Source organism: Strigops habroptila, chromosome 17 (assembly GCF_004027225.2).
Source record: "Strigops habroptila isolate Jane chromosome 17, bStrHab1.2.pri, whole genome shotgun sequence".
Lineage (NCBI taxonomy): Eukaryota > Metazoa > Chordata > Aves > Psittaciformes > Psittacidae > Strigops > Strigops habroptila.
This window is the reverse complement of record NC_044293.2, coordinates 5,445,728-5,468,373: the sequence shown is the minus strand read 5'-3', so window position 1 is coordinate 5,468,373 and position 22,646 is coordinate 5,445,728. Positions and strand designations below refer to the sequence as shown.

The 22,646-nt window shown below is 44.4% G+C and overlaps 1 protein-coding gene and 1 long non-coding RNA gene across 5 annotated transcripts in view; one reads left to right on the top strand and one right to left on the bottom strand.

Annotated features, from left to right (window-relative positions):
* The window catches only part of ZBTB44 (zinc finger and BTB domain containing 44), a 34,319-nt gene extending 13,322 nt beyond the window's left edge, over positions 1-20,997 (top strand). Inside the window, exons 2-6 of one of the 4 annotated variants that reach the window (XM_030505318.1) lie at positions 3,862-4,931; positions 9,870-9,954; positions 15,074-15,183; positions 17,617-17,917; positions 19,781-20,997. In XM_030505318.1, coding sequence (XP_030361178.1) covers positions 3,914-4,931; positions 9,870-9,954; positions 15,074-15,183; positions 17,617-17,917; positions 19,781-20,063 — 1,797 coding nt within the window. In that variant the 5' untranslated portion in view covers positions 3,862-3,913 and the 3' untranslated portion in view covers positions 20,064-20,997. Of the gene's footprint in view, positions 1-3,861; positions 4,932-9,869; positions 9,955-15,019; positions 15,184-17,616; positions 17,918-19,780 lie in introns of all 4 variants that reach the window. The other 3 variants (XM_030505317.1, XM_030505316.1, XM_030505319.1) reach the window with 3 other exon arrangements.
* A 471-nt stretch (positions 20,998-21,468) lies between these two features.
* Positions 21,469-21,639, bottom strand: LOC115616278. Its single transcript, XR_003994259.1, has 2 exons — positions 21,550-21,639; positions 21,469-21,516 (listed from the first exon to the last, which is right to left on the bottom strand). It is a non-coding gene; the product is annotated as an uncharacterized LOC115616278 (long non-coding RNA).
* Positions 21,640-22,646: the final 1,007 nt, after the last annotated feature.

The window sequence follows — 22,646 nt, the reverse complement described above, 5'->3', positions numbered from 1 at the left end:
TGACCTGACTTAAAACACGGGTTTAAACAGAGTTTAGAAGGTGCTGTTGAGTCCTTTGAAGTGAGAACAGCGTGGCAGCTCCCACCAGCACTTGTAGCAAGTGAAACAAGGCAAGATTTGCAGTGGGAGATGGGGCCTTTTATTAGGCCAGCTAATAAAGCCACACGTTTATCCCTATGGAAGATTTGTGCTGCTGCTGTTTCATGGAATCCCAGCCTGGTTTGTGTTGGAAGGGACCTTAAAGCTCATCCAGCTCCAACCCCTGCCACAGGCAGGGACACCTTCCACTAGAGCAGGTTGCTCCAAGCCCCTGTGTCCAACCTGGCCTTGAACACTGCCAGGGATGGGGCAGCCACAGCTTCTCTGGGGGTTCCAGTGCCTCAGCACCCTGATAGGTGCTGTAACCAGTGCCCAGTGACTGGTCTGGGTTCAAAAAGGTGACTGGTAATGTGATTTACACCGTGGCTTCACAGCTGAGGGATTGGTGAGCATGAGGCTGGGAGTTTCCTAAGCTTTTTGGGCACTAAAGCCAACGTCACATTTATGTATCTGAAGTGTGTTGGGTTTAGTATTCAGAAAAGTGGGTGTTTTCATGCTGTAAGTTGCCACAGGTCAGGATACAGAGGTTAAGGTGTGGTGACAGTTTTGTGGTGCTAAAAAAATCACTCACTTCTGTTGTAAAATGATGGAGCTGAGTGAGAAACTGAGTGTGAGCAGCTCTGTGAGCTTGATTTACTGACTTCCAAAGGAAAACTCCAAGGTTTTGGAGTACCATGTTTCAAACCCAGTAAGAATGAGCTGAGTTCCTTTGAACTCTTCTCATGTATTGTATATACGTGTGTGTGTGGGGACTGTGGGAGGAGTGTGCTTCCAGCAGCTGGGAAGGGAAAGCAAGTGACTGTCTCTTTGATCCCAACCCCAGTCCCTGCTTGGGGAATTACTGACTCGAAGAGGAACAGCCTGTCCAGCTCCAACCCACTTATCACTTCGTTTATGTGTGCACCTTGGTCTCCACACCCCAAGTGACTGTGTATATTTAGTTCTAGTTTATGGTTCTTTAACCACTCCTGTTTCACCCTGTATCTTACGGTCTAAGAGCTCTGTCATGCACTAGCTCATAACTGGTAATGAGACGTGACAAAATACCATTTCAAACTGGTGATGATCCAAAGGTGTTGGACTTGTGGTGAAGTTGGAACATTCCAGCCCTTTACCCTCTTTGGTCACTGTGACTTCGCGCAGCTGTAAAAGTGCCCTAAAAGATTAACAAAGAGAATCGAAGCATTTTATAACCTGCCTGAGCTTCAGCAGGCTCATCTTTCCAGGTGGGAAGTGCTTTCATGTTGTTGAAATCGCCCTCTAAAAATGCTTCATGCTCTTACTGCCTCACTAACTGTGAAGAACTGATACTGTTCCCCCTCCTCAGCCCACCCCTTTGATTTCTCTGTCCACACACCAAAACCTGTGGAGGAGCCCCCTGTTTGAACGGTGTCACTGCAGTGAGGGGAAGGTTGTTGTACAGAAGCGACTGCACAGAGCCCTGTCCCACACTGGTGGCAGGCTCCCTGCTCCTGTAATAAATCTACATCCATTTATTGCACATTACTGACATCCGCTACTTTATGTTAAATTCTGTAACCAGATCAAGGGCAAGGAAGCAAAAAGATGAAAGAAGGGGAAAGGAAGCCAGGAGAGGCGGGCAGGAAGGAAGCAAAACAAGGAATGGTTCAGAGCAGGGTAGCAGAATAGAGCTGTCACACTTACAGGGATGAGCATTACTCATTCAGACAGAGAGAGAAGGAAGATGGGTTTGTCTTCTGGGCATATAAGACTTACATGCTTAGACTTTTCTCCTTGTTTATAACTAGGTGTTGGTACTAGATCTAAATACCAGATACACAGGTAGTCCTTGCAAATGTATTATTCTTTTTGTAGCTGGTTGCTAACAGAACTTCTCTGCACTCCTGATGTGCCAAGGAACTGCTGCAGCAGCTGGGAATTCAGAAGGAAGGGTATCCCAAGGCCAGTTTAGAATATGCTGTTTAAAATTTTACCATAGGGTTTTGCTCTGAGATCAATGAAATATGCTTTTCATTTGATTCACGCTGGAGAACAAACAGTCTGGACCTTCAGATGCCTCTTGAGGTTGATATATTTTCTTTCACCAAAGGGAGTGTTTTGCTTGTTCTTACCTTGTTCCTCTGCAGGAGTCTGAAACTTCATTTTAAATCCAAATGGCCCTTATAGTTTCACTCAGACTTTATATATATCAACTCCTGGTTAATCTGTTCTCTTCAGTAGATGTTTTTCCTCTGAAGGGGTTTACAGTATCAAAAGTGAAATCGTAGGAACAAGAAGCAGCCAAGTGATGTCTGTAGAACAAGGGTAGGCTCTGATAGCTGCTGTTTAAATCTGTGCTAAGCCTTGGGAGATTTGGGTGACTTGTTCCGAACTTGCAGGGCTCTTTGTATCTGCAGAGCTCCAGTTGCAAGTGTGGTGTGTGTCTGTGTACATGGAAGGGAAAGGAGAAGGATGATGTGAAGCAGTTGGCTCCCTCCAGGAAATAATCACATCCAACTCTCTTGTTGATGTTTAAGCACCAGCTTTCCTGAGATGATATTTCTATAGCATGTTAAGTTGTGTGGGTCATGTGGAACACGGGAGACTCTTCATGACACCTTGGCAGGGGGCTTCAGAAGGTGAAACCTGATGGCTTATGTTTCCTTTACAGGGAAATAATCCAGAAATAACTGGAGGAAACCCAGGAGCTGATTTTCCTTGTTGGGAGATGCTCTGCTCTCTGCAAGTAGAGACCGCCTTGGTGACAGCAGAGGTTCTGTGCAGGGGCAGGGCATGTCTGGACAGAGCTTGGCACCATGTTGCAGAGGGAAGGAGCTGTGGATCAGCTTCAGCCTCCTCAAATCAGAGGCATTGAGTTCTCAGATGCTGCTGCAGCCTTCAGACTTGCAGGCGGTATGGGGTGCACACCCCCTTCTGCTCCTTCAGCACAGAAACCGTGGGTTTGCTCCCACAAGAAGGCAGTTGTGTGTTTTTCAGAAGAAAGCAGCTGCCCTCCTTGTCTTATTTATCACATATATCAAATCAATTTGTGTGTATTTGATTTAAACTTCCCTTTGAGGTTTATAATCCGGTGTGTTTTGGAAGGAATTTTCAATAGCTTCTCATCCTAGTCCAAAACTAGTTAATAAAAGGAGCTTTAGGCAACACAGTACCTGCACTACAGCAGCAAAGCAGAGCTCCTGGCAACTCTTATTTTATGTTTACCAGCTTGAACTCTGCCCTCAGCAAATTCATGCTGTAGTTTCTCTAAAGCTTTTCTGCTATGAAACACCTTCTCTGGGAGATTTGCCTGCTCCTGCACACTTGGAAGTGCACCAACCTAATGTCTTTTCCACTTAAAAGAATCATTCAGCACAATCTCTCAGGTTTAAGAACCATTCCTGGGCCCAGAAAATAAAAATACAGGTTTCTTACACAGCTGATCGTTTCAGAAAGGCTTTTTTAGCATTTTTATTTCCTTAAGCTGTGTTTTCAGTGGGCAGTAGCAAAAGTGGGGGAGATATTAGTGGGGGAATGGTTGGACTCGATGATCTTAAAGGTCTTTCCCAACCTGGGTGATTCTATGATAAGTTGCAAAGCTAAAATGGCTAAATTTGCTCTGTGGTTTTGGAAATGACACGTATGTCATTGCATTTCTATAGAGCTATTCCATTGCACAGTGTGGATCCTAGAAAACCCTGACCTGAGTGGATTTGCCTGGATTTTCTTTATGGATTCTTATAACCACGAAAGCACTTGTGCTTTCAGAGATGACAGTGACACTTCTCCTCTTTGTTCCAGGATACCCGTGGTCTCTCATATGTGGCAAGACCTCTAGCAGAGCGGTGAAAAGATGGGTGTGAAAACCTTCACTCACAACTCCCCTGCGCACAGCCAGGAGATGCTGGGCAAGCTCAACATGCTCCGCAACGACGGCCACTTCTGCGACATCACCATCCGCGTCCAGGACAAGATCTTCCGGGCTCACAAGGTGGTTTTGGCAGCCTGCAGCGACTTCTTCCGCTCCAAACTCGTTGGCCAAGCAGAAGATGAGAGCAAGAGCGTGTTAGACCTGCACCACGTGACAGTGACTGGATTTATCCCTCTCTTGGAATATGCTTACACAGCAACACTGTCTATTAACACAGAGAACATCATCGACGTGTTGGCCGCAGCCAGCTACATGCAGATGTTCAGCGTGGCTAGCACGTGCTCCGAGTTCATGAAGTCCAGCATTCTCTGGAATACTCCCAACAGCCAGCAGGAGAAGGTGCTGGATGCGGGGCAGGAGAACAGTGCAAATTGTAATTTCACCTCTCGGGATGGCAGCCTTTCTCCTGTGTCCTCCGAGTGCAGCGTGGTGGAAAGGACCATCCCCGTGTGCCGCGAGTCGCGGAGGAAGCGCAAAAGCTACATCGTGATGTCCCCAGAGAGCCCCCTTAAGTGTAACACACAAACAAGTTCCCCCCAAGTGCTGAATCCTTCAACTTCGTACCCAGAGTCCAGAAATCAGCCCGTGGACTCGTCCTTAGCTTTTCCCTGGACTTTTCCTTTTGGAATTGATCGAAGGCTCCAGTCTGAGAAGGTGAAGCAGGCGGAGAACTCGAGGACTTTGGAAATGCCTGGGCCCTCCGAGGCCAACAGGAGAATTGCAGATTATGTGACTTGTGAGAGCACAAAGGCCAGTTCTCCCCTGGTCATTGAGGAAGACGTGCGTGTCAAAGTGGAGAGGTTAAGTGACGAGGAGGTTCATGAGGAAGTATCACAGCCTGTTAGCGCATCCCAGAGCTCCCTGAGCGATCAACAGACAGTCCCAGGAAGCGAGCAAGTGCAGGAGGATCTCCTGATCAGCCCACAGTCTTCCTCTATAGGTATGAGCATCTCTGGGGTTAGATACGTGTACAAGTAGGCATGTGTGCTCTCAATAACACTGCTTTGTGTTTTTTTTCCTGCTTTACTTTTGGGAAACTGCCTGGTTTTTTCCCCTGTTTTATGAAATGTTACATATAAACCTTGATGTGGGGCAGGATTCGGAGCTCTTTCGCTTTGCTATGAAAAGGAAGCCTGTTGGTACATCTCCTTATTCAGTAGAGATTGAGAACCCCTTCTCACCTCTAGTTGCTCGACTGGGGAAAATGATTCTGGTTTTATTAGTATCAAATTAGGGACTCTTCATCAGGGACTGTAGCAATAGGACAAGGGGTGGTGGGTTTAAACTTAAATAGGGGAGATTTAAGTTAGACAAAAGGGAAGAAGTTCTTCCCTGTGAACTGGGACTGGCACAGGGTGCCCAGAGAAGCTGTGGCTGCCCCATCCCTGGCAGTGTTCAAGGATGGGGCTTGGAGCAACCTGCTCTAGTGGAAGGTGTCCCTGCCTGTGGCAGGGGGTTGGAACTGGATGAGCTTTAAGGTCCCTTCAACCCAAACCAGTCTGGAAATTCTAAAAGGCATTATCTCAACTGAGCTGCCACACCAAATGTGAGAGGCTTGTGGGTGTAGCCACAAAGGGATAAAATGGGACATGAAATCTTGTCTAATCAGGACAGAGAGAGCCTTTGTAAGAAGATTTGCAGGGTGAGGGGTGGAACACTGTCATCTTAATGCCCCAGATGGGAACAAAACCACAGTCTTAATACTGAGGATCTTTCCATTTCTGTGGGATTTGGGTCTCAAGTTGCTGCTTCAGATACTGCCAACTGCTGAGAGAAACCTTTTTTTTTCCATGCAAGACGATTTGAAGCCAGTTTTGGGTTCTTCCAGCTGTGTATTAATAGCTAATACTTCAAGGTTACTGTAACAACCCCTTTCTCTCCTCTGCACAGAATGCATTGAATGGCTTTTAGGAAGTCAGAGGTTTTGTACTATTTCTAGTTTAATTACCCAAATCTGGCCCAGATCAGCTCTTTTGCTTTCAGTTCAGTGGCTTGACCTGTGCTTGGTAGTTTGTTTGCTCCAAGATGTTTAATAAAGCCTGGTTTGTTTGAAGAGAGCGAGAATGGCACATGTACTGGTCTGCTTCATTCAAATAATGTGTACATGAAAGGCTGCTTCAGTTAGTTAAATAAATAAAGGACAACAAAGTACCTAAATACAGCCTATGTTATTATATGTTTAGTTGGGTCAGCATAACGCTGGGCCTGCTCTAAAGGAAATAAATACATCAGTCTGGTTGCAATATAGAATCAGTGTTGGGAAACTACTCAAGTAATAGTCACTAAAAAGTAATGCAAGTGTTTTCCCTTCAAGACTTCACGGTGCTGGGTTTGTTCCTCAGTGTGTATAGCTCACGTGTTGATATTTTAGATGGAAAATGTTTTATTTGCTGGAGATAAGGCTCTTTTTTTCTGCCAAGCAAATTTAATATCAGTTTAAATGTAAGTCTTGAAATGGAAGTTGCCAAAATAGTGCATAGATTAAAAACTCTGCTGGGTTTTCTCCAGGAAAAGTGGTCCTTGGTCAGGAATAGGCTTTAACTCCTTAGAGTTGGAGCTTTGGAAGGGCCTGAGATTGTTTCTGTTGACAAGGGACTTTGCACATCACATCTGTCCTCAACAGGCATGTTTCGAGGCCATATGTTGTTTGGGATAAAGTTTTCCATCTTTTTTTCCCTATTCTGCTCTGGTGAGACCCCACTCACAGCACTGTGTGCAGTTCTGGTACCTCCAACATCAGAAGGACATGGAGCTGTTGGAGCAAGTCCAGAGGAGGCCACAAGGATGCTCAGGGGCTGGAGCACCTCCCGTATGGAGACAGGCTGAGAACATTGGGGCTGCTCAGCCTGGAGAAGAGAAGCTGCTGGAGACCTCAGAGCAGCTTCCAGTGTCTGAAGGGGGCTACAAGGATGCTGGAGAGGGACCTTCATCAGGGACTGTAGTGATAGCACAAGGGGTGATGGGTTCAAACTGAAACAGGGGAAGTTCAGGTCAGATCTAAGGCAGAAGCTCTTCCCTGTGAGGGTGCTGAGGCGCTGGCACAGGGTGCCCAGAGAAGCTGTGGCTGCCTCATCCCTGGCAGTGTTCAAGGCCAGGTTGGACACAGGGGCGTGGAGCAACCTGCTCTAGTGGAAGGTGTCCCTGCTCGTGGCAGGGGGTTGGAGCTGGATGAGCTTTAAGGTCCCTTCCAACCCTAACCAGGCTGGGATTCCATGTTTCTGTGATTGTAGATTTTATACCACTGGGATCACGTACCTGGCCACTTGTATGGCACAGGGCAGAGCATCTTAGCTGTAGTGATTATAATGTTTAAACCTAAATCTGTTACTGAGGATGTTATTACACCATGTTCTTCCTTAGAATAGCTACAGGGAGAAGAAATGTGTTAGGCCAAAGTCTTCAAAGTACAAATCTGATTTTGAGTTTATATATGTTTGAATTCATATTTAATGGTCTCTGCATAACACTGTTAATCATCCTCAGTGTAGTTTTTATTCACATTTTGTTGTAAAGAGAATCAAGACTCTTACTTATTAGCACAGTTCATATGTACCTACTATATGATGCAGCTAGAAAGCACTTTTTACCTCCCAGAGATGTATTTCCTTATGCAGCAATAGAAGAACAGTAAATGCAGGCAGCTAGATACATTCAAGTACAGCTTTCTCTTCCCTGAACGTATTTTCCTCCTATAATTGCATATCTTTATCTCAGTGTTTTATAGCACATTTAGAAGAGCATTCCTGCCTCTCCTTCTGATGGTGCAAAAAGCTCTTATTCACAATTTGGGCCATTTCAGGAATTGTTCATTTGCAATTTATTCTGTTTGGAAGCACTTTCGAAGATGGAAGGAGACGTGAAGCAGGGCCCTGATAAATAAGTCATTGTGGTTACAACAATAGATATGTCTGAGGAGAGATTTTCCTAACTCATTAACGCTGTTTCAATTTGAGAGGTGAAGACATGAAATTAATCCTAAGAGCAATTTGGAGTGTTTTTCAGTGAAGCACTGCAAGAGCAAGAAGGATAAAGCAGAATGGGTTTGACTTTTGGAACGTTACAGGTTGCATAGGTGCTGCATTCCCCAAATGCAGTTTGTTGGCTCATTCCAGAATTAAACATTTTGATGCTATTGGTGTTATTCTGAGTAAAAATCTCTGCCAGAGATGCAGTTTCCTCCCATCACCAGCCCCATAACATGGGGCACATTAAGGCAGTGATAGCTCACTTCAGGAAGGTTTTATAGAACACACTGTCCTTTAGAAGGACAGATTTTGGGGAGACTGTACTCTCATTCTTTTTGACCAAATACACACATCTTCTCCTTTACTTTGTTCCTTCTCTTTGGTTTTCCCTGTTGACTGATCCTTGTCATTACAGACCTAATGAGACTTGATTTTCCTAGTGATCTCTTAGAGAAGAGTTCCCAAATTCAGATTGCTTCTGTGCCACTCTCTTGCAAAGCAGAATCACGTTTACCACAGCAGCAAGAGGAGCTCCTGGCACTGTCCTGAGCTTTGCTTGTTCTCAAGATGTAGGTGTAGAGAGGGAAATCTTCCCCTGTCTGTTCTCACCTCACTGGAGTCAGTGGTAGAGACCAAAAGGCTGTTTGGCTGTTCAGAAAAGTTCAAGCAGTGTTTATTCCATCTCACCAAAGGGAAAAGGAGGAAAGATGGAATTACCACTTCCAAGTGACTCTTGTGCTACTAATCATACATATGTCATGATTCGGGAGCCCCTGATTTGGAGAGGAACGACAGCAATGCAGAGTCCCTCTCCAGCACCCCTGTAGCCCCCTTCACCACTGGAAGCTGCTCTGAGGTCTCCACGCAGCTTCTCTTCTCCAGGCTGAGCAGCCCCAATGTTCTCAGCCTGTCTCCATACAGGAGATGCTCCAGCCCCTGAGCATCCTTGTGGCCTCCTCTGGGCTTGCTCCCACAGCTCCATGTCCTTCTGCTGTTGGGGACCCCAGAACTGCACACAGTGCTGTGAGTGCGGTCTCAGAGAGCAGGGCAGAGGGGCAGGATCACCTCCTTGACCTGCTGCTAACACTCCTTTTGATGCAGCCCAGAGAATTCTCTTACTCCAGGGGTACGGTTGCAGGGGTTGGGTACCAGTTCTCAGCGTTGGTTTAGCACTGTGCTGCCAACTTCCCTCCCTGTCTTGGTGACATCAGGCCAAACCAACCTTGCTTAACACACCTAAACAAGGATTCAACACCAGATGATGAGAAAGCCCCATCTGAGCCACAGCCACCTCAGGTGAACGAAGTAGTTTTGGTTTAGTGCTGCATTTACCTTAGATTCCATTTCCAAAACCCACTCGAGCTGCATTTACTTGACTGTTGATGCCCTGAGCAAAGCCCTGGAATGGTTTTGTATGTACATTTCTCTTACAAACAGATGTTTGGTCTCTTTTGTGTTGCATTTCTAATGTCTCACGGGGCTCTTTCTCTCTAAGCATCCTATCAATAAATGAAGGCATTATCAAGAGAGATACATATGAAAGGTTTGGAACACAATGTAGGATTGAACTTTATTGCTCAAGGAGCCTTGAAAACTGATGAAATTCCTGCTTTACAGTGCTAGTACTGGATGTGTTTGGAAAACTCTGGCTCTTCTTAACATAGCTTCTTTTCTAGGTGTGCCAAATATTTGCCCTTTGAGGTGTCCATGTCCTATATAATCTGTGCAGAGAGGAAATGCATTCGAAACACATCGCTTCTGGGTTTCCTGAATGATTTTCCAAGACAAGTTTAGTATCTGACACCCAGGAAGCAGTGTTTGTCAGCTTTGGGAAAGCAAATGTGTATCCACCTGCCCCCCTGACCCTTTTTGAACACTTCTTTGCATTAAATCCCCCTTTTCTCTTTGCCTAGGCTCAATAGATGAGGGGGTCACGGAGGGACTACCCACACTCCAAAGTACCTCTGGCACTAACGCTCACGCAGATGACGATGATCGGTATGTACCAGTGTGGTGTGCAAACTGTTCTGCTCTGCTGTAATTACCCTCTCCAGCCTTAATCCCACAAGGTTTAGTTGTTCTGCAGCTGCTTCTCTCTGGTGATCAAAGTACAATCAGTGCCTGAAGGTTCAGATGCTTTAGAAGAATGTAGGTGATGAAAGTCAGGTTTGCTTACTTGTTGCTTTTCATTTCCTGTGAAGAAAGATAAGTCATGTTTTCCCTTTATTAGTAGATTAAAGCAAAATCTTCCCTGTGAAACAAGTGTGGTGGTTGCATGAATGCTAAAGCTGACATAAAGCCACAAAACCAAGTCCTTAGTCCTGGCTTCACCAGACTTTGCTCTGGCCATAAACCACACCAGAGGCAGAACAGCCTTAAATCTTCTCTCCCAAGCTTTCTGCATGTAGCTTCTCACCAAGGTGCTGTGTGTCACTTGGTGTAAATATTTAGCAGTCTTTGGCTGGGCTGAGATGAGTGATTTAAAAGGGAATCCCTTATAAGGGAAAGCTGGCAGAGAAAACCAAACTGAAATGGGTCTGTTTGGTCCAAGATAGAGTTCTCTTAGAGCCAATGTACCTGCAAGTGTCACACAAGGGTGCACATCACCACTTTGAATGGATTGCTTTGCTTTGGTGTGATGGCCTATAGTTAATAACCCCCTTTCTAAGCAACAGACTGGCTTTAAATAGTGTTTTGTGAGACAAGTGGGAACCTTTGGGAGGTGTCAGGTGGAACTCCCTGTAGAGAGAAGTATCAAGAGCTGCATTTTCCTACCTCCTAAAATCTTTCCTGCCATTTCCATCCGAAACCTGTCCCGTTGCAGGATTAAATCCAAAGGGAAAATAGAAGATTTAATCTATCTGCTCACAAACCACAGTGCAAAACCAATACCCAGCACTTAGGGTTTGAATTGACAGTAGGAGCACATGTTGGCATTAGAACTAATCCACATTTTGAAAGGTGTAACTCTAAAGTCAAGTGGAATACGTATTTTCAGCACTTTCAGACATTTCTTAGGAAATTGCAGAGCTTCAGCACAAATTCCAAATACATAAAATCCTGTAAAGACACTGAAAATTCCCACTAAAAGTCACTTCCACGCAGAAGAGGATAGAATATTTGCCCAGGCTTGAAAACAATTAGAGTAACAGAAGCATCAGCAAAACTGACTGGAATTTGCACGTGGTTTATACAACAAGGGAACTAATATGGGAATTCTATATAAAAAAATGGGAATTTATGGGAATTTTAGACTCCAGACCTAAATTTTTTGACTAAATGATTCATTTTATAAACTCAGATGAAAGTGCCAGGACTTTCCTTACTCCATGAATCCATTTGAATGCACCTTTAGTTGAAGGCCAGGTTGTACTTTGCTTTATTAGTAGAGATTCTCAGAATGTCACAATCACTTGTGAGTGGATGATGCAAATCCACATGAAAAACTGTATTTTTTAGTCAGCATGGATTATATCTCTATTCATTAACCAAAGCAAAAGATGAGGCCATCTAAAGCTCTTCCACTATTAACATCCTGAGCACTGTGGAAACAATTGTAAGTATTTAAACACTGAAGATTTCTTTTTTCTGGAGGTTCTGTGTTAAATGTGAGCATTAGGAATTGATCCTCCTCCTGAATCAGTGTTTCATGTAACAACAGACACACAGCAAGCTGCTAAGTATGAAAACTCCTGTTTCCCAGTGAAGGCTGTCTCGGATATTCCACATTTGGATTGTAATGCACTGTTCCAACACACGCCTGTAATTCAGCCTTGGCTGGTTTAACAGTCTCTGTGTTTCAAAAGGCTGCATTGAAACAGGAGCTGCAGAGGCTCCATTATAAAAGATCTCTGTGATCCAATAGAATGAGAACCTCCACTTTGCTCAAATCGTTGTTATTTACACCTAGAGAACACTTTTAGGCTCACTGAGCATTTTGGCACTCCCATTTGTCAGAGTTTAGTTAAATATGTATACAATCTCGTGGTGAAAAGAAGAGAAACTGGCAAGTAGAATAGTTTAGTGTCACAGGGAAAACATTTTAAACCTATCTCTGTATGTGGCTCTTACAGAAAAGCTCTGAGAGGAAATGTTAAATGCCACATTTCTCACATTTGCAAGTCATGTAAAAGAGAGTATTTACGGGGAAAAAGAAGCAGGGGGGAGAGAAAACATGTTTGTGTTTCAAATGGAATTCCTTCCTCATGCTAAGGTCCACAGTCATGTCCCCAGTAGCTGTTTCAGCCTGCTTGCAGTGTGAGGGTGGAAAGAGTCACACCAGTCATTGGTAGCTGGAGAGCCTCATGATTCCCAGTGTAGAAGCTCAGAAAGAGGAGGAGAGAAGCAGACTTCATCCTACATTTCTTCTAGGGAGATTGTCCCTGTAGCTCTTCTCCTTTTTGTGGAGAAGTTGAAGTCATTCTCATCTGAGCACAGTGTGTAGGATACACAACGTGTACCTGGATGTACATCTACAAGCAGTTCTTACTACCTGGCCAGTCAGCCTTTTCTGCCCCCTGCATTGCACATAGCTGTGAAAATGGGAATGGTGAGTTCTCCACCCAGCTGAGGGCAAGGAAGGGGATTTGTCCCTTTGCCAGCCTGCATGAGATTTGGCAAGTGCCAGATGAGGGCATGTTGTCCAGCTTGGGCCTAAATCACTTGGGCTATTTGATCATCAGGCTCTTAATGGCAGCTGGAATTCTATGCCTTAGGCTTTTTTTGCAGTCTTTCCTTTCTCCTTTCTTTTCCCCTTTCCTTTCCCATTTTCTTTTCACTTTCTTCTTTCCTTTCCCCTTTCCTTTCCCCTTTCCTTTCTCCTTTCTCCTTTCCTTTCCCCTTTCCTGTCCACTTTCCTTTCTCCTTTCCTTTCCCCTTTCCTTTCCCCTTTCCTTTCTCCTTTCCTTTCCCCTTTCCTCTTCCCTTTCTTTTCTCCTTTCCTTTCTCCTTTCCCCTTTCCTTCCCCCTTCTTTTCTCCTTTCCTTTCTCCTTTCCTTTCTCCTTTCTTTTCCCCTTTCTTTTCCCCTTCCTTTTCCCCTTCCTTTTCCCCTTTCTTTTCCCTTTCCTTTTCCCCTTCCTTTTCCCCTTTCCTTTCCCCTTTCCTTTCTCCTTTCCTTTCCTTTCCTTTCCTGTCCTTTCCTTTCCTGCCCTGTCCTGTCCTTGACAATTTGGGTAGCAGACCTGTCTGTCAGTCTGTGTTGATGGAGTTGTCACTGGTAAAGTGGGAAGTGTACAGCCATACCAACACCAGAGACACAAGCTGCCATTTCCACACCTGAGTAGAGTAAAATCTGTCCTTTCTCTAGTGAGCTGCTCGCACGGAGGAACAGGAGTGCCAGAGTTGCTCAAGAATTTGCTCAGACAAATCAGAACCTTCCTTTTAAAACACCTTCACTTATTTCAAGTGCATTTGGGGAGCCCTCAGTTGGCTTTTCTAGGCACCTAAGTGGCAGTGAACTGCATTCTGCCAGGCCCAGGATACGAGCTCTAGCTTCCCTCTTGCAAACATTCCCTTTAGCAAAGATCAACAAGCCTGTCAGCATCTCTCTTCCCCACAGCTCTCTGGACCCTGCTGTGTATAAAAGGAAGCGAAGGACAATAAGATTTCTTCCTTAGAGCAAATATTATTGCAGTTTCATGTGAGACCAGAAGTCCTTGTGGGGTTTACAGGCTGATTGGTACTAAGCTCCTTTTATCTGGTGTGTATCGAGAGGTACCTCTTTCTGAGGTGGTGCTCTCTTTCGCTCCAGATACATTGTACAGCTGGAGCTTTTGCTGCAGAGACCCATCACGTGCTCAGAATTCAGATACCAGTTCTCCCAGTTGTATTGACAGCCATTTCCAGACAATTTGAAAGAGGTGATTCTAGTTCTTGCCCTCCTGGTCTGGTCTGTGGCTTTTTGTCCACTGTGTACGGAAATGTCTTTGGGCAAAGTACATGTTTCATTCCTGTGAGTGGTAAAAGTCCCCAAATTCAGCCTAACCTTGAAACCAGCAACCTGGCCTGGAGATGGAAGGGGACCAGCAGAAGGGTTTGTTTAGTTAAGGGGGCTTCCTGACTATGTGCAACAGGAGACACATCCCATTTCAGACAGTAGAGTTTAGTCAAACTAAACTGGAGTTGTTCTGGCTGTGGGATATTCAGGCTCAGAGCAGTTCCCTGCTCCAGTGACATCTGATCTTCCATCAGGCTGGGAGCAAGCTGAAATGTAGTTCAACACATAATAGAGACCTTAATGCTCAGGAAAGGGAAACCCCAGGTAAGTCCAAACTCCTCTTGCTGTTATGTTTGTACCACATTTGTTTGCATTGCACTGTACCCTTTAGTGAAGCAAATTCCTTGCCAGAGGACTTGCATTATTCCATGGTAGTTTTTGCAGCTTGAGGCTATGTAGGAGCAATTAGTCAGTTTGAACTAAATTCCTTTGAAAGGTAAATTGGTCCTTTCTTGTGTGCTGGGATTTAAATGCAGCTATTCTTGAGCTGTTCACTTTGAGCTCATTGAATCAGACAGGGAGCAAGTAGTAATCAATAGATGAATATTTTCAGCTTAGAAATATGTAATCCATTGAACTTGGATGGAAATGAAGAAGAATCAGCTTTAACTTCATTTGTACATATCACTAAAGCTGCAAAATACTCCTTTGCTTCCCAGTTTGCTCAGTTCCTGAAATTCCTCCTCAGGGGCTCTTTGCTGATGGTAAATGGTCGAGATGCTTGAGAAAATGCCCACGCCTGGAAAATGAAGTTCAGTTTGCAGCTGGTGCTCAAAGGAGCACAAGTCAGAGGTTATTTCCCTGCCAGTGGCAGGGAGGTTGGAACTGAATGATCTTTAAGGTCCCTTCCAACCCAAACCAGGCTGGGATTCTATTCTGGGACTCTCTGGTGTGCAAAGTCAATGACTGTAAGAATTCAGTTGCAGGTCAGGGGCAGATTTCCAGAGCAATGTGATGTGCCAGCCTTTTTCTTCTTCTCATCCAACTGTGTTGAAGGCTCAGCTTTCCACTTGCTTACTCTTTTTCCCTCTAGCTTGCTTGTAAATGAGTGACTTTTCTCTTTGTAGTTTGGAGAACGTTCAGTATCCCTACCAACTCTACATTGCTCCTTCTACCAGCAGCACAGAGAGACCCAGCCCCAATGGTCCAGACAGACCTTTTCAGTGTCCAACCTGCGGGGTCCGCTTCACTCGCATTCAGAACTTAAAACAACACATGCTTATCCACTCAGGTAAGAAACCTTCCAAGAATTACTGCTTGATAGACTCAATAGAAGGGAATAATGCAGTTCTGCTTTAATCCCTTGCCAAGTGCTTGAGGATTTCAGTTTCAGAGAGGTTGGGAAGAGGTATGTCTCACTGAATGCTTGTTCTGATCCATCAAATCTGATAGCTCTGCTCATGGATGATGAGTGTTTGTGTGGACTGAAGAAAAGCTGATCGCCTGAAACTCATCAGAACAAGTAATTTCCATGAGATGAATTAAAGTATATGTGGCTTTTTTGTTCTGCTAAATGATGTAGATTGAAATGCTTCCTCTTACATGTTGTAATTGTCTGCTGTGTTCTAGAGGAGACTTGCAGCCATAAGAATATATTGTCTATCTTATGTCCTTGCATTGAAGAGTGTTGTATGCCTTTGGATCTCAGAGGTTTTGGAGGGATTGCAGGACAACTGATTTGGTTTGATAAGCAATTTAGCTGCTACAGATAGTACAGGTAGCAAAAGGTTTGTGTGAATGCCTCCTCGGAGTCTTGATCCCCAAATTGTTGCATTCATATTGATTTCTAACCACATATGAACACCTCATGTCTTTGCTCTTGGTGTTTTGCACTTGTCAGGATTATCTGGCAATAGCATTGACATTGTAGTGAGTGAAGGGGATATTAAAGAGTTATTTCACTTGAGCACTTGGTTTAGCACCTCCTGGTCAGCTTGACTCTAACCTGCACACACATCCTGAAGCATTTTGGGGCAGATCAACCACAGTTGTCTAGAGGTGATTTTTTTTCACTGTCAGCAATTATTCCTTCAAGCAAAATGACCATCCTATGTTTAGGCCAGCGATGATAATATGAGTTAAACACTTTAAAAAGCCAACTTTGTGTGCATATCAGCTGTGAAATTATCCTTAGCTGGTCGCTGAAGTCTTAACTGACAGCAGACAGACAGACAGCAAAACATCTTTGGCCAACCTATCCAGTGGGCAAAGTGGGAGAGATTTGGATGGCTGTTTTAGTGTAATCAGCATGCAAAAGAAACCCTCCAATGTGTTAAATGTTGGCAGTGTTTTCACATAAGCAGAATGGCTGAAGAGATTTTCCTCCAACCATCAGAGGAAATAGATGCCTTTGGACAGTCCAAGAGCATGACGGGCTTTAGCTCCACAAGACAATATTCTGGTGTATTAACTTGTTTTCATGTGCTTAACAAGGAGTTTGAGTGTAACCTTAACTACAGCTTTCCCTGTGTAAAAGCCCCAATTAATAGTTGAGCTCCTGCTTTGAACGTAAGGAAAAGCAGAGTGGAATTAACAGCCTGGGCTGAGGCACATTCAGGCTTTTGAATGAACCTTTTTCCTTCCTTGACAGCCCTATTATGAATAGAGCTGCAGATTGCAGATTCTTGGCCTCGTGGTTGGATTGCCACACTTTGTGGAGCTCAGAGTTTTTATTAAATCTTCACTTTTTGGGTGATTCAGTCTTTTATGTTGTAATAGTTGTGTTGGGGTGTGATTCCGTACTCTCGGCCACTGCAACCTGTTGCAGAGCTCTTAGGTTTTAGGGGTTTAGTACTGTAATAAATGCAAAATGAACCAGAAACAGAGTTTCTAAATTAATACATAGAGGCATGAACGTGAACTGTCTTGGAGAGCTGCTGAAAATTGTTGTCTAGAGAGGTTCCCACGCAACATAAAAGCTGCTCCTTCCCCCTTTTATCACCATTCCTGCTTCATGACAGGGGCATCCTTGTGCACACAGTCCCCCTGCCAGAACACTGCTCTGAAGCCAAAGGCAGCCAGAAATAAAGCCCATTGCAATTAAGGGCAGGCTGATAATTGCATTGTTGGGAACCAGTCTGGCACAAGAATCTCCTGAGATCAAAGGACTTCAAAGGTGGTTTGAGATGACTGCTGCAGCAGATACTTTTTGGCTGCGGCTGAGGATTTTAACCACGGTTTAATCCAGGGAGGCTTTTGTTCGTGTTAAACTGTGGGGAAGAAAAGGGTGAGCGTTATGGACAGGTCACACTGCTGTGAAATGTGTTGGCAGTTGATTCTGAGGCAGTGGAGCTCTGTTCTGTGTGTTCAGGGGAAGGTCAGGGTGGATATGAGGAAGAAATTCTTCCCTGTGAGGGTGCTGAGGCGCTGGCACAGACTTTTCCCAGAGAAGCTGTGGCTGCCCCATCCCTGGCAGTGTTCAAGGCCAGGTTGGAAGGTGTCCCTGCCCATGGCCATGGAACTAGATGAGCTTTATGGTCCTTTCCAACCCAAACCATTCCACGATTCTATGGTTCCTGCCATTTTTAAGTGAATTGCTTCCCAGAACAACGCTTCGCTGTACGCAGCCGCAGCTGCTGCCTTCTTCCTGTCGGGAATGTGGCAGGATTTTGCCCCTGAGCTCTCCTTCCAAAAGGTGACTGTTTCTTTGCTCTCTCATCCCCAGGCATTAAACCATTTCAGTGTGACCGCTGTGGGAAAAAGTTCACCCGCGCTTACTCGCTCAAGATGCATCGCCTGAAGCACGAAGGTAAACGCTGTTTCCGGTGCCAGATATGTAGTGCCACTTTCACTTCCTTCGGGGAATATAAACACCACATGCGGGTTTCCCGGCACATTATCCGCAAGCCTCGGATTTACGAGTGCAAAACATGTGGCGCCATGTTCACCAACTCTGGGAATTTAATCGTTCACCTGAGGAGCTTGAACCATGAAGCGTCAGAGCTAGCAAACTACTTCCAGAGCAGGTGAGGTGCACAGCAAAAACCTACCAGGGAAACGTGCTTTTCTCTTCTTTTCCTAAATCATCTTTTCCTGCTTGCAGGGCAGCCTGCTGTGCCTCTCCTCAGGCTGCCACCAAAACCATTCTTGAGCCACCATCTGTTGTATCTCCTCTGTCTTACAGCATCTGAGCTATGGAGGAGGGCGCTGACGAATGCACAAGCTGCTTCTGGGTTACTTCATTTCTCTTTTCAGTAGTATCTCTGGACAGGCTGATGGTGTTAAAGCTGAGCGTTACGTACTGGAGTATCTGTGGAGTCCAGTGAATGATTTGCTACTCAAAACCTGGGCACTTCCATAGGGAATAGACTTACTACTGTATTTGAAGCACTTGCTCGATGGGGAAAGGTTGCATGACTCCATGCCTTCTCTCTTTTCATTTTCTAGGTAACCTGTTACTAAATGATTAGACAACCAGGGTTTGACATAGTAAGGGCCAGTTGTGCATTTCTTGCTTAGCAGGGCACAAAAGACTTGGCCTAACTCACAAATGCCCTTCACCAAAGGGTTCTGAGGTTCAGACGAGCACTGTGTTCCCGTATTGAAATAAATGTTTATCACTGTTGGAATCTGAGCTAGAAAAACACAAAAGTGGATGAGGGAAATTGGAGAAAGATGGATTTTGCAGCTCTTAAATCTAATGAGAGAGTGCAGCTTGGTGCCAGTCCTGAGCAGAGCAAGACAAATGTATTGTAACTGTTACAGCATCTACAGTACCATCCCTTGTGGTTTCTAAACACCATGCTTTTCCCCCTACAAAACATTGCAGCATTTTGTTCTGGTTGGTTGTGTCAGAAGTGATGTAACAGGAGAAAAATGGCAAAACAAAGCAGGAAAGCCAGGCAGTGTTTTTCCAACAGAAGATTGTTTAAAAGTACAAGTGCTTCGGATCTGGGGCTTTACGCAGTTCTTGTTCTTAGCACTTATGCCAAAACTAGAGCTATGGTTGTGGAAAGCACTTGATCGTTGTCATCAAATTCAAGTCAGATTCAAGAATGGGATTTTAGGGCCTATAGGCCTCCCTTTAGTTTGAGGCTTAGAGTGTTGTGAATTGGGATTTGAAGCTGCTGTCATTGAAGAACAGGACTGCTTTTAGATGGTTTAGTACAAGGAGGAACCAAAGCAAACGTGCATGTATGTGGTACATATATACTTGCCTCAGGTACAAACTCACATGGCTGGTGCTGACAAGAAATGTTATTTTCCTGCTGTCCTCATGCTCTGAAAATACTCCTGGAGAGTTTGGTAGATTTCCCTTGGGTGCATCTGTAGGTTGGGAAGAGTATGTTCCAGAAGTGGTGACCAGAAAGGGCTGGAATGGGAAGAAACTGTGTGATCTGAGTCAAGAACACAAAGCACCAGTGCAGCTGGCAGAACCCTCCCCTCCTGCTTGCCCACTGTGAGGGGAGTGCTCTCTCTGGGGTGGATCTTATCTCAAAGGCCACATCTTTGCCAGTGCTGAACTCAGGTTTGTTTCTACTTCAAAAGGTTGAGTGCTCCCTTTTTTCCAAGGAGGTTTTCAGTGCCATATGATGTTCCAGACATTAACTTTCATTCTCATCAAGGTGATACAATCCAACTAAGAAGAGGTTGCTGTGTAGGAAATACGGATGCAAAGTAGATGCCTTTGAATACATTCTGTGTGTGTTTAAATGGGAACCAGGGTACAGTGCTTAGTGAAGTATGTCACTGTGATGATCTGGGGCAATGTGAAATGAATATCCTTGTTCTCTGTGCAATGTTTTGTGTAGCTTGTGTGATATAAACTGCTACCTCTGATGTTTGGGTGAGAAATGACATTTCTCTTCTGTCCTTTGCCCCTCTTCTAGTGACTTCCTAGTACCGGACTACTTAAACCAGGAACAAGAAGAGACCCTCGGGCAGTATGAGCTAGGGGAGCATGGCTTTGAAAGCAACTCTTCTGTCCAAATGCCTGTCATTTCACAGGTGTCATCAACTCAGAATTGTGAAAGCACTTTCCCCTTGGGGTCTCTGGGTGGGTTGGCAGAGAAGGAAGAAGATGTGCCAGAGCAGCCAAAGACTAACGCCACTGCTGAGGCAGCCGTGGGTGACCCTCCGAAACAGGAGCTGTCATCCATTACTATTGAATAAGTCATGGGTTGGTTTCATTTTTGTTCTTTGGAAAGTGCCTGTGTTTGGTCCTGTACATTTTAATTTAATTTTTTTCTTTTTTTTTTTTTTAAAGAAAAATGGGGAGATTTTCCCTTTTTCCTTTGTAAGCTACGCTTTAAACCGAAAACTGCACCAGATGTTACGGTATTTTTCATGACTGAATGCTCACTTCTGTGAAAATATTTAAGACTGATTGCACAAAACACACAAAAAAAGATCTTGTCAGAACATCGTGGAAGCTGTGAGACACCTCTAAAGAAGAACAACTGATTCAGATCACTTTAACTATTTCTTCTTCCACAGTTAGAGCAGCTCATTCCGTTTCCCTTGCGTCTGCAGGCCCTCTGGTGAAGGGAAAGGAATCAGAGGAAACCTTTTTAAAATGACAAGCAAAAAGATGCGTTGGGAAGCCTTCTTGAATGGTTTTGACTAGTTTTGAGTGGATGCTTTAATCTCCTGCATAAAAAATGACACTTCCTAGCTCTGTGCCTGCTGTTTTTCAAAGCACTTACTGTAACCCTTCTCTTGGAAGCAGTAAGCATTTTTGAAACTCACAGCCACACACATTGTCCCTTTTCCATCTCAAACGAATCCGTTTTGACAAAGCCAGTGATGTCATGCCAGGTATTCCTCCTTCTGATCTCCCAGTCCTTTTAGAAACTGCTTGATCAAACCACATTTGTCCATCTAAGGTTAGGCATGGAAATAGTGCGGTCAGGGAAAAGCCTAAGGGAGAGGAATGAATTGAGGCTAGAAAAATACATATCCATGCGAGCCTGACAAGGATCTCGTGACTGTATCTCTCTGTAGAAGGGGAACCACGTGTGAAAATGAAGGTTTTCCCAAAAAATTCTTTAAAATCATGGCCAGATTGTCCTCAGGAAGAACATTGCTTCATGAGGAAGTGAAGTTCAGGTCGCTTCCCCCTGTACTTTTGACTGATCTAACTAGAGGGAGTTTACAGATGGGAAGAAATGAGCTCTCTTGTGCATTATTGCACATTTTCTGTTTATCCATATGCATGTATAGCTTCTGAGAGGTTTATTGGGCTTGCTTTGGACAAAACAAGCCATTTATTCTCTTTAGAGGCCAACTTTCTAACCCAACAGGGGGTTGTTTACAAAAAGCCTATAGAGCAATGATGAACTGTTCCTGTTTCCAAACATTTGAAATCCTTGCCAAGTGGGTTTATTGCAGGCCATGACTCCAGCTCCGTACCCAGCTCAAGTAAGCAATAAATGGCAAGATTTGCAATTTCATTTTTTCCATAGTTAGAAAAAGCTGCAAATTTAGGCTGGGGGCTTTTCAGAGCAGGGAGGTTTGCTTTGGTGGGGCTCTAGAACTGCTTTGAAATCGAAATACATGAGGAGGTTGGTGATTTTTCTATTGCTTCTGAAGTGAACTCACTGTTGGATGCCAAAATGCCTACCACCTACAGCTGACATGCTGAGGGAGTAGGTATTACTTGATCTAAGTATTCCAAAGGCATGACATACTCCCTTAGTTTTGAATCTTGATTTCTCTCTGGATTTGGTTTACACAGACATGAGGAGGAAATGAAATCAATGGAGAAAGGTTGCTCCTGACAAAACAGAAGGCACAAAAGTCATGTTATATTGCAAGATCAACCTGTATTCTGTTAGCTTAGGCAGCTCTGATACTCTGTGGCTCTGAGTTGTTTCTACTAATAGCCAACTTGGGTAAGGAGAAAGGTTTATTGCCCTTTCGAAAGAGCTCAAAGGGTTTCAGTGACTTCAGCAATTTCTCTGCTGTGGTTTAGGTAAAGCCCACACATTTTAGTTAAACAGAGCAAAACCGGCTGGGTTTTAAGTCCTTTCCAAGTTACTGGAATGAAGTTTCTGCACCAAAGGGTGTTTTAGGAACATGCTGCAAAGTTCTCTGCTACAATCCAGTCGTGTGTGTCTACCTTTGTAAGTCTTCTTAAAAGGGCTTGAAGGAGAAACTCTTTTTTGGGGGATGCTGTACTGTCAATTAGTCCAGTGTCTGTTGATGGGATGCATTTAAAGACCAGTTCTCTTCTTCCACTTCCAATTCCTGTCACTGAGAAACCAATGCCTTTTGCTGAGTTTTATCCTGAATTATAGGGCTATGACACTGAACTCAAATACATCATTTCTTTTTGTCTGTTAAGTGTTAACTCCACTTTGCAGGTCTAGGAGAATCCTTTGTGATTGCTGTAATAAAGAGTACTTCACACACAAATGCATTTCCAGCCTGCACAGAGGTCAGAATCAAAGGTGGACATCATTTTCTGTCAGAATCTGATAATTTCACCCTTTGGGTGCTTTGCTAAACAGGGTGAGGAGGTGCACACATACAGAATAGACATATCTGGATTAAACTTCTGTGTCAGAAGGCAAACTGCTTTCTGAATACCAAAGAGAAGGGGAGGGGGGGAAAGACTTTGTAGCTCTAATGTGTTCTTCCTTGAAAAGAAAAGTATCATTAACTGCTACCACCTTGGTACAAGGCAAGCCATGGGTTTCATTGTTCATTGCACTGTGTTATCATAGGATCCCAGACTGGTTTGGGCTGAAAAGG